Source organism: Oratosquilla oratoria, chromosome 18 (genome assembly GCF_046742065.1).
Source record: "Oratosquilla oratoria isolate Oo_2021 chromosome 18, ASM4674206v1, whole genome shotgun sequence".
Taxonomy (NCBI): Eukaryota; Metazoa; Arthropoda; class Malacostraca; order Stomatopoda; family Squillidae; genus Oratosquilla; species Oratosquilla oratoria.
The window spans coordinates 65,985,439-66,001,533 of NC_134794.1; the positions used below are offsets into that span (position 1 = coordinate 65,985,439).

Below are 16,095 nucleotides of genomic sequence, written 5' to 3' on the forward strand. Positions count from 1 at the left end.
GCGGGCTGATGTCTTGGAATAGGGAGACCCTTTTCCGCCGGTTCGTCCTATCGATCGGTCGTGTGGAAGTCCAACAACACCTGTCCCAGGGCTTACTCATCGTTCTCGACTAGGACGACGCCGCCGCCACCGCCTATGTGGCTCCCGTGAGCCATAGCATAGCATAGCATGAGAAGAGGAGTGCCTGTTGGGTGGGCCTTGCCTCGTATTCTCAAGTGTGATGAGGGAGTCCGCCACCATTGCCACCACAGTTTCTATGCGGTTCTTGCCTTCGTATAGTTGGACTACCCTGTCTACGACCGGGTAGTGTCTGGTAGGTCGTAGAGAGTCCTGTTGGAGGAGGAGGGGGGGTGGGAGACTGAGGCCGATTCTCTTAGAGTAGAGACGGGCGGCTTAGTTTTCCGAAGCCATGTATGTGAAGGTTAGCGGCACCCGCAATCCATATCGAGTGACGAAAGAAGTCGCTCTGAGTAATTGGGTATTGCCCTTGGCTGCCAGACTCTCTCGGTTATTCCGGGGCATCTTACCCGTTGAGGATAAGGGAGGCACTGGCGGGCGGAAGGGAACAGGGCGACGGCCAGGTAGGGAGGGTTAATAAATGAAGCAGCGGCCATTTTGGTTCAGGTTTCACAACAGGTTTTCCCCAAGCAGCAGCAGGATCCCAGCCCGCACTTGGGCAAGGCCGCCGTCTGCGACGACGACAACTATTCTGGTGGATAGATTATTTCTAGGGGGTGGAGATAACCGTCGGAAGGTAAAAGGCAAGTGGGCTGAGGGTAACCCATTTGGCTGGAGGAAATAGTTGGCAAGTGGGTCGTTAATGACTGAAGACTAGTAGACTGAAGGGAGCTTGCTCCGTGAACGCGGCAGTGTATCCCGTAACAGCAGGTGGCTTAAGTTGGTTTGCGGCAGCCCTGGGGTGGAAAACAAATAAAATTGTTGAAGGTTGAATGACGTCCTGAATCAGGCCTAGAGAGGTTGATGGCTGCAGCCTCTTCCGTGGGTTGTGTACCAGTCGACGAACCCCTTTGGTAGCGGCTGGCACTCGTTTGACCCCGGGGGGGGGGAGGGGGGGCTCGCCGCGGCACACACACGCTAGCATAATACGCAGGGTGGCCCTTGGTGTGTTGTCTTCTGCCCTGCGATGTTGTTCGGCGTCGGAGCCCTCGTCGGTAGCGAAGTAGTTGGTCTGCAACCTGGGGAGCATTATGAGGATCTAGGGAACGAAGCAGAAACGGGTGCACTTCAGGAGGCAGGCACGCTGCAGGGAGATTGTTTTCCAGGTGACTTATCTAGAGACTTGTTCGAAGGCTGGCTGGCTGGCCCGTTCTACACCTTCGGGTTGGCATGTGGCGGCAGTGGTGCCCCCAGCACTTGCACACACGTACTCAACACGATACGGACGTCTGAAGTAGACGGCGTCATTGTAAGGAGGCTCTTCCGGTTGCGGCCAAGCGCTTCCTGGCGTTAGTGTTACACCTCTGCTCCCGATGAAGCCCAGGGGAATCGTGCTTCTGCGTCGGGGTGTCCTGTCCTATTTCGAATCGAGAAATTGGTTCAATTTTAACGCCTCCCCCCCCTCCCCCACTCTACAAGGTTAGAGAAGGGTGCGTTTACTGGGCGTGTTTTAAAAGTAGAGAAACATCTTAATGTGCGAGTTCTTAGCTAATAGCGCTCAGTAGGTCGACATCGGTGCCCCGCCATGCGACACGGTTTGTGCTCGCACGCTTGGCATTGTCAATGGGTCTTCTTTATTTTATTAATTTATTTGTTTGTTTATTTTTCGGGACTACACCCTGTGCCCTTGGCTGTATTTGTCGCTTTCTTTTGGGTCACGTTCCCCTTGTGCCTCATTGTTTTCGCTTTCTGCCTGTGCGTGTTCACGTTTGCGCACCGGATGCTGAATGTGCACGCTCGTGTGTGTCCTCAGTGGGGACATCATACCCTAGCGAGACGAGTCCTTCTTGATGGAGAACCTCCTCCTCCTCCTCCCCCTCCACCCTCTTCGTTAACGAGGCGAAACACTCGCGATGTTGTACGTGCCCGCCAGCCCAACAGGACAGGATGGATTGTTACCCTCAGGAATTCGGGGCATTGGAAGGAGTAGCGACGCCTTGTTGTTACTGTGTTGTGGGACGGTGGATCCCTACCAGAGTGCACTGCATCACTGGTGAAAGTAACGTTGAGCTTGGTTGAAACCCGAATAGACAAGGTGGAAGGATGAAGTACGGTACAATATCTGCAGTACGGTACAATATCTGCAGTACCTACACACACACACTCACTCACTCAAAATATGTACTACGTGGGGGAAGAGTGATGAAAACTTGTATACATGCATAAACTGTAGACCACGCCGAAATCTTCGTTATCGGTTGATAACCGATACTTGTGCGGCAGCAGGAGGAGGAGGAGGGCGATCGTGCCCCAAGAGTCTTGAGACGTAATTCTCGACATGTATCGGCCGCGCGGTGGGAGCGGAATGCATTCCTCGCAACCTGGAGAGGGATAACAGGGGAAGGTGAATGAAATAGGTTAATAGTGGTTGGGATAAAAGGGAAAATAGGGTTCCTCTAAGGTGAACAATCGTGGTGGAACCTCGACATGACCCGTGACGGGGCGGGAAGTTCACATGTGCATACGTTCGAGAGACATAGTTCCTGTTCAGCTTGCCAACATGACGAGTCTAGCGTTTGGCAGGAGTAAGGATTCGTCGAAATTCGGACTCTGCACGCCGATCCCTTCCGAGTTGAACCTGCACGTAGACTTGGCAGAGTCAGAAGTCGAAGCAGAAGCTCATAAATCTGTGGATGTTGGTGACGTGGGTGATTGTTGAGATGAAAGGGAATGTTTAGTGCTTTAGCTACCCACACTGGGGGGTGGGGGGTGCGCTGTATACTCCTCGGGGAGAGGGGGGAATCCTTGATTGTCGCGAGTTGTGTAAGAGCAATGGCTTTTCAAGGGTGAGGAGGTGGCTGTCGAGTTAGAGAAGGAACGGATCACGTTAGGTCGTCATGCATGTAAAGGTCTTAGAGGAGGGTGGTGCCATCATGTATGTATGCCAGGGGTAGAAGTATCTCTTTCCTAGGAGGAAACGTGTCAAGGGTATGGTTAATAAAGCTGACACGAATGGGCTGCATCGGTGATAGGTGTGTGTGTGTCTGTCTCGTTGGGGTGAGGTATAAAGTATTTGCTTACCTCGATGTCATGTAAGGCTTCAGTCACTTTGGTATTCTGGTAGCATGTCTGATCCGTGCGGGGGCTAAGGGGGGAGGTGGAGGCGATGTAATGTGATGTAGTTACAAATTGTGCATCACTTTTTGTACGAGGTTCACGGACAAACTGTTCAACTGTAGTCTGTACAGACAAACTAGTCGGATATCCACCAAAGGGGTGCCTAGGAGATGGTGGAAATAACCTCGCTAGAAATGCCACAGTAAATGAACTTGGAAAGTATATATTAATTAAATTGCTATATTAGTCTGAAACCAGCTAGCTCTATGCACGAGTTGTCGATTTGAAACGTGACGCTGGTTGGCGGCATTCCTGAGGTTCGCCAGTAGAGAGAGAGAGGTTGAGCACCAAAGATTATTTCTGTTACGCAACTTAGTGGTGACATTTGACATTGGCCATGTTGATACCGTTGTATGTCTTGAAAGTTGTAGCAATAGCGTCTACCAGATGCACGCGGGGTCGTGGTAGCACCTATCTTTTCACGCTATTTCTTAGGAGATGAAATGTTTTCGGTAGTATTTATAAAGGTCTGTGTCATTATGTAGGAAGTGGTGTCTAGGGATAGAAAAAATTATTAGATAAATGTTTCGCAAGTACGATCAAAGCAAAGAGTGCCAGTGCCACAATATGGCCTGGCGCCAACCATGATAAATGAAGCTGCAAGTGCTACTCCAGCTCCTTCGCTGCCTGCCAGGGCGAGGTCGCAGGTCAGCGAGAGAGACCCGGCAGTCACCGGGTCGACAGGCATGTTCCCCTTGCCAAGGAAGCTGGACTCGCGGAAGGTAGTGACCAAGAGACCAGTTCTGACTGCAAAGATTCCTGAGGCTGCTTCAACTGCCAGAAGCTCGTCATAGACTAGATGAGGAGGAAGAGTCCCCCTCCACACACACACACACGCGCGCACGCACGACGAACCTCTGTCCTTTGACGTTTGCCGTCGCCGTGACCACAAAATCTGGTAGTGACACTATTACAGGAACTCTGCATTTTCTTTCGGCCGTGGGTGCCCCTCCCACCTCCCTCCCTACCTCCGCACTGAACGGATTAGTTGAACCAGGACGCCCCACCTCGTCGCCACCGTCGGCTCGACTCCGGCCTTGACCTTGCCGCCGCCAGAGCGTGGGCTATTTGCGCCGTGACAAATCCCACAAGTGCTCCTTAGTTCTTATGGCGCGCATACCCAAGTTGCCTTAATTAGGGAAGGAGTCTGTTAGTCTCGATCCATCTATCAATCTATCAGTCACCATCCTGTTCCTTCTTTCACCCTCTCTCTCTCTCTCTCTCTCTCTCTCTCTCTCTCTCTCTCTCTCTCTGTGTGTGTGTTTGTGTTTGTGTTTGTATGGGCGAAGTTGTTGCCCGGGCCTCGGAAGTTGGCCCTTCGGGCAGTTCCAACCTGCACTTATATCCCTCGCTTGTCTTGCTTGCGCTTTATACTGTTGAACCAGGCTGGTTATCCGGAACTCGCCTGACCTGGCCCGACACAACCTTTGCCCACGTTATTTCAAATATGATGGTGTCCACGACGTGAAAGCTTGGATGATGTATCGTATTCCACGTTTTGTTCCTCTCGCATTCCGTTCGCTGCCGAAGGGTTGCTGCGGATGACAAGTCTTCCCTCCCCATTCCCGGTCCTCCTTTTTCTCCTCTGCGGTCACCGCCTTATGCAAGTGTAACGCGAGACGGGTTTTCGCCCGGTGATAAGAAGACTCTTGTTGTTAGTCCTGAGCATTGACTGATCACCATCTCCGATGTGGTTTCTAGGTAAAGCTTTGTCTTCCTTTTGCCTTCCCCGGGGGTGCCTCGGTGACATGCCTGCCGTGACGGCGTTTTCCGCGTCCAACGGCTGACAGACGTGTCTTGGTACGTGGGTCGTCACAGACACGGCATACAAACAAAAGAATGACCAAGAAGCAGCGTGAGGTTAGATTGTCTAACACTGGCCAGAGCCAGAGGTGAAGAAAAAGCCCTTCTGCATGGAAAATGTCCAAGCAGACTATTAGTGTGCACGGAACTGTCACCGTGATGCTCCATTAATTGACGAGGTTGATTGTTGCTTGGGTTTAGTCATTCAAGGTAACCGGAATGGTAGTCCCTTCTCCTCCTCCTCCTCCTCCTCCTGTAGCATTATTATTTGAGGGAAGTTTCGGTTCGCCACAGAAAAATCCTTTGTATGACAAGTAGGACAGGATATGATCATTTGGAGATAGAAATGCTATTTTTAGGTATCGTAAAAGTTAAAATAAACTAAAAAGTGAACAGCATTCTTCCTTTTAAGTGAACACGCACGTGTTAGCGCGTGCGTATGCGTTTTGAAATCGCATGCCGTTTTAGATGCAAACCTCCGTGAGTACCCTTTGTGCAAGTGCGGCATGATGGCTGAACCTCGCTCCTATCTGCCCTACCAGCCATCAACTGTACACTCGCCCTCCCTCCCTCCCTCCCTCCCTCCCTCCGTTGCAGTCTTTCCTGCGTCTGGTTTGCTGGACTGGCTGAAGAGTTCCGTCGGGCCAGTGACCCAGCCTCGCCGTTGTCGTCACCCCCATCCCCGGCCTGTACGAAGTGTCTTGTTGCTTTCCACCCTCACCCGCCATCACCTCTTTTTACCACTTGTTCCTCGTGCTTGTCCCGTATTGGGCACCCGGTATCATGCACTGCAGACGAAACCGCCCGCTGACAATGTACACGCCCGTTGTGCTCACATCCCATACCTTCATCCCCCCCCCAACCCTCTTTTTTCAGTTTAATGCTCCATTCTGGTTCTTCTTTTGTTGCTGCAAGTCTTTGCCACCCTTTCTGTAGCTCATTGCCTAATTAGTTTTCTCGTTTTATAACTTGCTCCAGTTCTTTTGTTAGGGAGGGAGGTGAGCCTTACGTCTCCTTACTCAAGGTAAGTCCCTGCCCACTTGCTCTTGTATCTCCTCCAGCAAGTTAACCAGGCCGCCCACATCCATCCATCCACTTTCTGCCAGACCAATTGAGTTCATAGTGCAGTCTTTCTCGGATGTTTCACTTGGGTTGACCCGCGATTTTATTCAGGCGATGAGGACTTCTGGGTATAAAATTGGTATGAAAAAAAAATCCTCCGACTTTGAGACCTTCACTAGCCACCCTCCTATCCTCCTCCTCCTCCTCCTCCTCATTTGGTGCCTTGGATCTTCCACGTGGACTTCTCTTTCTTAGTTCCCAATTCCTCTTCCCTTGTACTCGTTCGGTTTTTTTGCAGTTACCTCTTGAAAGAGTCAACACAAACACAGGGACACAGACGATCTCCACATCGCTCCCGATGATTATACTCGTTGTTGTGCCACTTACTTAGACTCCGCACCGTCCGACAACAAAGAAACCGTCCACGCTTCACGTAAATCTGATTCTGCAGGTGATGCGTGGCCCTGGCCAGCCCCGGGATGAATGGATGCGCGTGCGGGTGGATCAAAAAGCAGGTTGGCCTCTGTGGCGGCCCGTCATGCAAGACTCGGGAGTGAGTGTGATTGGATGATGTGAAGCCACTTGGGGAATGGGAGACGATGAAAGATATAGTAGGGCGGACAGGCAGGGATCTGAGCACGTGGCATCTTTGTCGGTCTTGGGAGAGGAAGCTGCTGAAAAGAGCAAGAACCGTCGGCAGGCACGTCCACGTTCATATCTGAGTTCGAGTGTGTCTTTTCCCAGCTCTTGGCCTCTTTTGAGCGTGGTGAAAACAATAATAACGTGCGTATACACCACCCTCCCTGGGGACGGGCACACCAGACCCAGACAGGCACTGGCGCTCCCGCAGAGCGCGCAAGGTGTGGACGAGACGGAGGCGGCGTGGACTTGCCTGCCTGCCTGCTTGCTTGCTTGCATGCTAGACAGGGCATACGGTCCGTATCTTCTGCAGTTGCGCCGAGAGAAGCAGACAGGCATGGGCTGACCGATCGACCGAACGCGGGCGTCTGTCTGCATGGAGAACCCAGTGCCCCGCCGCCGCCGCCGCCGCCCGTGCTTTCCTGCCCGCCCGCCCGCAAGTTTTTTTGGACGCTGCGCCGCCTCTTTGTTCTACGGTACAGAACGGAGCGTCCCAGGATGTCCACGTCTTCACAACCCTCAGGAATGGAAGTTTGAATGTGCATATCAGCCACGTCGCGAACAGTGTAGATATCAACAGGTTTGTTCCATTCTGGAAAGAAAACCAATACGACATCATGAGGAAACCTGGCTGTCAACTTGCGCTCCCCTAATGACGTCAAAGTGAAAGGATTTCTCCGTGCCCCGTAGGTCTTTGTGACGACGACCAGACTTTTGTTCCTATTAGCCGTGTCTAGCCGTGCCAGGTAGCGTGTGTGTGTGTGCTGTGGGAGGTAGTCGCATGCCGTTCGTCCTAAACATTTGAAGGGGTCCTCTTGACCTCTGTTCTTGGTCGAGATGAGGGACACGGGATTCTGGGGTGTGGCAGCTGCACACATGCGCTAACTGTCCAATTTGTGTGCTATTTACCCAATGGAAGGAACGGCCTTGCCTGTTTTCGAACCACGACTTCTGTGTAGATGAAGATTCATTGGAAAGTGAGGGGGAAGGGGTTTGGTCAGCTGAATAAAGTCTTGTGGCCGGCGCCGGAATGAAGTAGGAACATAAAATTGCCTTCCGCAATGGAAAAAAAAAACATTGACCTCGGAGTATTTCGCACGTGGTGTACGTAACCACCTCCACGGCAGACATCAAGATCTTGCATTTCGTCGCCTATAACCGGCGCTTCCAGACTATATAGCGCCAAGAGGTGCGGGGGATTTTGGCTGGAGGAAGCGGGGTTTGGTAGAAGTTTAATGTGGTCACTTCTTTGAGTGAAGATTAACCTCCAAATAAAATTAGAAAAGTGCCAACGATCGATAAGGGTATTGCTGAAAACCTTGAGGACTGCATAGATCGGGGAGTCATAAGCCTAGAATGAGGACAGATATCGAAATTTTTCTTGGGATTCCCTGTTACCATGTCTTCGTCGAATTGCTGGATGGCAAACGCATCAGATATAGCTACGGTTACACTAGTCAACAGGATGGATGGATTCCAACGATTCAGTTGGGTTTCGTCCAAAGTTGGAGTGTAATCGTAGCTTTAAGCTTTGGCCACAAAGCATAATCGTTGGAATCGAACCATTCCGTTGACTAGTGTAACCGTAGCTCAAGTCAGATTGTTTGAAGAACTAGTCTAATGTTGGTTGGTAGTTGGTTATTTCCGTTCTTCCTCCTCCCCCCCCCCTCTTGTACATGTTAACATTTCGTCAACCAGTTGGTAACCCAACAACGGCTATCGTATTTCTTACTAAAAGTTGAAATGGAAGTAGATAAGATCTGCAGGGCTCCGTCAGAGTAGAGATCAGAGGCGAGGGAGCGGAAACCATGGTGCCTGGACATTTCACCTATGTTTATCAAGGATGGTTAGGGTCGGAGGGGATGTGGGGGGGGGGGATGAAGACACGTTTGAACTTGTGGGGATGTGTGCCATTAGTAGTCGCAAAGCTCAGTCAGGTCCCGGTAGCCATGGCAAAAGACCCGTTTGCCATTGGACAGGGAAAGGTTTCGTTGTCAGGGGGCTTGTTTACTTCCGTGTTGCCATTGCCGGCGGCCGTCACTCCGGCGGGACAACACCCCCACCCCCGGGGGCGCCATCTGGTGGAAGAGTCGTGCAGATTTCGACTACGTGGCCGCGCTTAATTTCTCTCCTCCGGGACCCTTCCCATCCTCTACGCCGAAAGGAAAACTAGGGGGTTACCTGGTGCCTACCCACGGGGCGATCTGAATTTAGTTGGCAGGGCAAACAGAAGGGTAGGGCGAGCGGTGGCACGTTGATGCAGGCATGTGACCGAGGTTTCGCGGTATGCAAGTCTGCCTCTGGTGTCATCTTCCTCCATACGAAGGTTCAACCCTCCCCACCCTTTTTGTTCTGTCTCGGTCCACCCTAGAAGAAGCTTCGTTGTTGTTGTTGTTGTTGTTGTCGTTCGTCTCCCCAAGGAAGGCCACAGCCGAGACTGGGTTTTCCCACAAATCCTTTATAGAGTGTATGTTGTGTTGTTTGCGTGCATGATTGTAGGAAGAGAAGAGAGAAGCTTCGTTTAAAGCCCCGGTCACACATTCACGACTCGCGTCTAATGTGAATTTGAGAAGCAGTAAGGCAACTACGCTTACAGTGTGCAAGACCCCAAGGGCAATTAAAGTGTGCCTTTTAATATTCGTCCATGTTTAACTTCTCATTGTTCATCATTCAGCTTCTCGGTATATGACGCAAAAGTGATTTGGCACTTGGAGATTCGAAAAATAATAATGCAAACGAAGTCGTTTCTACTCGAACTAATTCGCTTTAGTGTGTGTGACCGGGGCTTTAGATCCAAATCTTTCCTCGCCAGATTCGCCCACGCTTTTGCCTTTTCGCGGAACCCCATAGCGTCCTTCGGTTCAAAAGCCCCTCCACCTCCCACCCGTTTCGGCTACCTTTACTTTCCCCCCAGCTTTGTTCTCCTGGTTCAGTACTGTATTGGTATTTCGTACTTCAGTCTTCTTGTTTCGTTGTCGTTTTTACCGGCGGCGGGAGCGGTGGCAAATCCTCAGTTTTATTATCACCCCAGGAGTGATGGCGGGTCAGTGGGACTGTGGCGGCGACCTGGGGGTCGGGGTCGGGGGTGGGGGAGGTTGCACCCCGCTTGGCGGTAGCAGCAGCAGCAGCAGGAAGGGAGCAAAGCGGCCACTTGGCGGCTGCTGCTGCCGCCGCCGTCACCGTCACCTTTGGCGCGGGGCCAGTCTAGCCGCGAACGTGGCGGTTGTTCGTTGCTGCTGCTCCGTTGTATAGTTGAGGGTATATTGTTGTTCCTCTGTTAGCACTTGCGGCCGCGCGCACCTCGTTTCATGCTGCCGAAAACTAGACTTCTTCCCGATGAATCACTGCTAAATTTTATTTTTTCTTCTCCCCCTAAAAATATATTCCCATGTATTTTTCTTTACTTAACCATTCCTCTCCATCCCCCTTCTGCCCTTCCTTCCCTTGTTTGTCCCTTTATCTTCCCTTGCTTCGCCCCCAGTTGTCACCAAGCCTCGCATATTGTCTAGCTACCACAATAATGTCTCTCCCCCTCCCCACCTTTCTCTTGTTTATCATCATTCTCGTTTATGCACTTCTTTCTTACTCTTTGTTGTCTTAACGTTATAAGAGGAAATTTAAAGTTGGAAAAGGGTCTGGCAACCACCCGACAGGTGGAATGTCGTTCGGAGGGGCGCAGTATGCGGCGGCGGTGGTTGACGTATGTATATGGTGGTGCAGTATAGAGGGGAGGATTTTATTATTACGTATATATATATATATAATATATATATATATATATATCGTGGGGGTTAAGGTTGTTCCGGATTATTTTGCTTCCAGACCCGGAACTGTAACGACAACGACCTGTTTGGACAGCATGTGTAGTGTTACTGGAGGAGGGGGGATTACCCCGTGACGAATTTTACTTTGGTTGTTACTTCTTTGAGCACGAGAGCTTGCCACCTTTACAAGAGGCAGTCATGGACCTGCCTAGTTTCCAGTGACCCAACTAGAAGAGAGCAAAGGAGTGAGTGGGCAGATTAGAAGTGAAGTTGGCGAGAAAGAGTTGCGAGCTCACGAGAAACGGGGCACAGTACAACGGAAGTCAGCCTTGGAGGGTCGAGGGGCCGCGCCATGACCTTTGCCACGACCTCGTCGGCCAGATAAGAGTGATGGTTGGAGGGGTGGGGCGGTAAGGTCGGAGAAGGTGTAGGGTGTTGAAGCAAGAGCCTGATAGTGGGAAAGATTGGTGAGTCCTCATCTTGAGCTGTGGTGGGAAAAAGGGTAACCTGTCTTTTCTTGTATATCTGGAGGAGAGATCTAGGGTCGGGAACCCTCCCCGAGGGAGACGTGCCCCCAGCCTGAGGAGAGCCTCTTGTTGAGCTGATGCCAGGAAGTGGTTGCTGCTTCAATGACCGGGACTGGAAGCCATTGGAGTTGAGCGCAGGTTCTTTTAGTCATGGTGTGACAAAGTGAGGTAACATAATTAGGGGGTCCGAAAATCCGCGGTCGTAGAAAACGGGCGGAATTCGCTGAATTAGGGTTTTGAAACTGAATCTAGTCCTGAAATGGATTTTCATCTCTCTCTCTCTCTCTCTCACACACACACACACAGTATTTACTATGCTAACCTCTAGTGGCAGCATGAGAAGTCCCCAACATATTTTTCACTTTAGTGCAAATTAGTATTAAACATTTTATTTATTCAGAAAACCTTTTTTATGCGGGTAATTATTTAATTTCTAGCGTCATTTTTTTCAGCTGCAAGTGTTTCTGTAGTTCATGTTTTATCCACCAATTATAATGTGAATTTCCAGCTACCAAAAGCCAAATGCCACAAGCAAAGAATTTTGATCAGTGAAGTGATTAATATGAAATGTTTTTAGTTTTAGGGGTGCCATTAGATAAGTGCCTAGAATGTTCACAGGCTATAAAAGCTGTACTATAGGCAAAACAAGAAGTTGGGTTCTACTAGGGACACTTGACCACAACAGTATACACACACAACCTGATAACCACATATTTTGAGCCCAAAACAATGATATACAAATTCTAATTTATTATAATCTCGTTACTTGTTATAAGGTGGCTAAAATACCCAGTTTAGTTTTCTCTCAAGGTTTTGGGAACATTAATGTAACATATCTGAAATGGAATTAGCCATTCCTTGAAATTGAATTTGCTCCTTTTTGAAACGGAAAATTGGAGGCCCAACATATGTCAGCATTCAACAGTGTTGCTGTAAACAATTCCCCTCTCCCACTTCTTTTCCCCTTTGTTTTCTTTCCTTTCCCTTCCCTCTCACTTCTCTCCTTTTTTCCCCTTCACCCCTGTATCCTCTCCCCCCCCATTCTTTCTCCATTTCTTCTTCATACTTGTATGGGTATTCATTGTTTAAGTTTCTCATACTAGTTACTGTACTGAGATTAATTGATGGAAACTTTCTTTACAACAGGTGACATCCATGGTCAGTACTATGATTTGTTGCGATTGTTCGAGTATGGGGGCTTCCCACCAGAATCGAACTACCTGTTCCTGGGTGATTATGTGGACCGTGGGAAGCAATCGCTGGAAACAATCTGTCTCCTCCTTGCCTACAAGATCAAGTATCCAGAAAATTTCTTCCTCCTTCGTGGCAATCATGAGTGTGCCTCCATCAACAGAATCTATGGTTTTTATGATGAATGTAAGTCTCAACTTTTCCAGCATAATAGCATGCCAGACCATTGTACTTTTGAGAGCTAGATTGAACAGACTGAAATTTAGAAATGTCACTACGGGCATCTAAACGTACACTAGAACAAGCATTGGTGTGGTGGGGGGGTTGCTGTCTGGTTTCAGGAGTTAATGGTCTCGTCATTATTATTAATTTGTCTTCACAAAATTCTAATTAATCATATGCAGATGTACTTAATTTTGTTAGCATAGCACAATTGTGGCCCTGTCAAAAACTATTTAACCATTTTAGATTACTTGATATTACCAAATATAAAATTAATTTATGTTTTGGCAGGTAAGAGGCGGTACAACATAAAGTTGTGGAAAACCTTCACGGACTGCTTCAACTGCCTGCCAGTTGCTGCCATTGTGGATGAGAAAATTTTCTGTTGTCATGGTGGGTTGAGTCCTGACCTTCAGAGTATGGAACAGATCAGACGCATTATGCGACCCACAGATGTTCCTGATCAGGGACTCTTGTGTGATTTACTTTGGTCAGATCCAGATAAGGTAAGTGCATTGGAAGATAAACCATAACCTTGACACAAATGACAGTTAACTTAAAAAACAAAAGATGTAGTGGAAGATGTAAATCTATTAATACTCTTAATTTCTTGCAGGACACAATGGGTTGGGGTGAGAATGACAGAGGAGTCTCGTTTACCTTTGGTGCTGAGGTGGTAGCCAAATTCTTGCACAAGCACGATTTTGACCTCATTTGCCGAGCGCATCAAGTTGTGGAAGATGGTTACGAGTTCTTTGCAAAGCGGCAGCTTGTCACACTGTTTTCTGCACCAAACTATTGTGGTGAATTTGACAATGCTGGTGCCATGATGTCAGTAGATGAAACTCTCATGTGTTCTTTCCAGATTCTAAAGGTAGGGTTCTCACTTTTATTTTTATTATTATATATATTTCTCTCTTTCTCTCATATCTTGTCTCCATATAATGAATAAAAAGGTTATACTCCAATAATAATACTTGAACATACTAGAAATTGATTGTCACTTTCTGGAGTAGTGAGCTAGAAGGGGACACACTCCAACCTCCGGTGTCGTGTTCAGATTAATTTTCAGAATGTCTTTTAAGACAATATATATCTTTATAAATTAAGAAAAAAGTTGTGGGGGTTGCGAATAGTTTAGGGGAGAGGTTGAAGGTGTTGTACCTTGCGTTACAGGAGTTTGATGTGTAAATGGAGGAAGGGATGGTTTTAGATTGTTCAGAGTGGATGAGGTGGATAGATTTCCATTTGATCAATCAGTGTGGATGAGGTGGATAGATTTCCATTTGATCAATCAGTGTGGATAAACCAGCTTCAGGTATGGGTCCCCCTGCTGTGAAAGAGGTGGACGATGCTTTCAACTCGAATGGCTGGTGGAGGATATGTTGATCCTTCATCCCAGAGGTATTGAGATGGGAGAGGAGGTTGTTTTTTTGTGTATAATATACTGTTGAACACTTCACTAATTAGAATATTACCCTTTCAGCCAGCAGACAAGAAGAAGTTCCCTTATGGTGGCCTGAACACAGGACGACCAGTCACGCCGCCACGAGGTGCAGGCAACAAGGCCAATAAGAAAAAATAGGTGATCAGTGAAGCTCCACGGTGGACTTGGCTCGACATCTCACACAGAAACGACCAGACCACACTAGGGAAGGAGGGGAGGGACTTGTGAAATGGGGCGGGGTAGAAGGACAAGACAGCTTATTTTGTAATGATAGTCCTACTTATTTTCAGTAAGCCCAAAGATTTACAAAGGTGAAAAAAATAAAAAAATAAAAAAAAGAATTTAAAAAAAAAAGAACTGTGATGGTCACCGAAAGGTTTCTCTCGCTCTTTTTTCCTGTGACTATTTTGAGAAAAAGTGAAGTTTGACTTGCATATAATATAATTCAAAATGTAAATAGGCCTATTTAATCCCATGTATGCATTTACTGTTGTTCTTGTATAAACTGTAGGGCCCAATGATGATTGCACGCCGGCCCAATGCTGCTGCTGCCCATAGAGGTTGTGGACTGTGCAAAGACTTACCTTTGTACAAGCACGTCCTCGTGGTGTGTACAGTACAAAAGTACAATTTACTGTACTAAAGTACTCTGAAATGTGCAACAAGGGATTTCCTGGCCCGCCCCAATCTGTCCACCTTGTCCATCACCTCACCTTTCCAAAGCAGACAAGTTATTTATGAATGAAATGCTTTGTAGAGCTACTTCATGCATGATCCATTCATTTTTACCAATCATATTCATCACTCATCATCCATCATCATTCATCCCAACAATCATAATGCTCTCAGTTGATTGCAGTGTGGTGCAGATGGGGCGGGCTCTGAGGAGCCTGTTATTACAGAAGAGGATGGACGACAATTTTGTTATCTTGCACCACACCAAAAGCTGCCACCACTTAACTTTATGATCATCCTTCTCTCAATTAATGCAAGGTTTATGAACTTCAGTACCATGTATTAGTATGTGGACTAAGGTTTAATTGTTCTTCAAAAATCAACAGTATTTTCTCCAATTTTCTGTTTATATATATTTTCATTTTATTTTTTATTTTTTATCCTTTTTGCTCCCAATTTTTAAATTTCGTTTATGTATATTAGTGCAATCTCTGAAACTGAGCAGTGAGTATAGATGGTGTCTGCAACAGATGCCTGCTGGAGAGGTCCGGCTGCAAGCAAATGTTTTGGTTCATTATCCAGGATTATTAAAAATTGTAAATGTAAAAGGCGTTTCAATTTGCCATAAGGTGAACGAGGGTCCAAGTGAATGTCTTTTAGAGGCATAAGGTGTGAAAGCTAGAAATAATGAAGGAAGAACTGATGGTTGCATGTGTAAGTCGGAAATTTGCACTAGTTGACCTGAACTGGAGAAATCAGGACATGTTTGTCAGATGCTGATTGGGGAACATGAAGTAACAAGCATCCATAGTATGAACATTATCCATCAACCCAGGTTGCTAAGCACACACCATTAAATTTAACATTCAGAATTAGCAAGTCATTTTCCCAAATGTTGATAAGGTAATTGAAAAAAGCAGCCAAATGATGAAATTGTGTTCTATCCTAATTCTAAATGTCTGCTTTATGAAAATGTCAATAGCCTCCCCATATGGGGATGCCCAAGCCAAAGTATGCTAATATACTAAAGGTCCCTCCCCACAAAAGGAATGGCAGTCAAACTACACCCTCACTTTCTTCATCTTAAAATTCATTTTTTGCTGCATCCATTTCGGCACATTATGGATGAAGGGACATCCCTGTTCCTGATGGTGCTTGTGTGTAGTGGGAGACCCACTTAGCCACCCTTCCTACCTCAGTGTGTTACCCATCCCCTGCCACAGTCAAATGCAGTGGTACAAGGCACAGGTCCAGATACCAAGATTGTATAATTGCCTCCTAGTCCTTTCTGAATGCATTTTTCCAAAGAGGTGTCTAGCTGCATTGCTTCTGAGCTAAATCAGTGGTCTGGATACAGGGATGACCAATCATCCATGAGGAGCCAAGATAAGGGGGTGGATGTGAGTGGGTATTTCTTTTGATTTGGCTACCTCCCATATAAGGGGGAAAATTATATGAATAGGAAAAAGGC

At 47.8% G+C, this 16,095-nt stretch overlaps 1 protein-coding gene across 1 annotated transcript in view; it reads left to right on the top strand.

Moving 5' to 3' along the window:
- LOC143035356 (serine/threonine-protein phosphatase PP1-gamma catalytic subunit B) overlaps positions 1 to 15,232 on the top strand; it is a 38,449-nt gene extending 23,217 nt beyond the window's left edge. The window contains exons 3-6 of the mRNA XM_076202348.1: positions 12,236 to 12,466; positions 12,794 to 13,008; positions 13,119 to 13,376; positions 13,989 to 15,232. Of these exons, the coding sequence (XP_076058463.1) occupies positions 12,236 to 12,466; positions 12,794 to 13,008; positions 13,119 to 13,376; positions 13,989 to 14,087 (803 nt within the window). The 3' untranslated portion in view covers positions 14,088 to 15,232. The remainder of the gene's footprint in view (positions 1 to 12,235; positions 12,467 to 12,793; positions 13,009 to 13,118; positions 13,377 to 13,988) is intronic.
- The last annotated feature ends 863 nt before the right edge of the window (positions 15,233 to 16,095 follow it).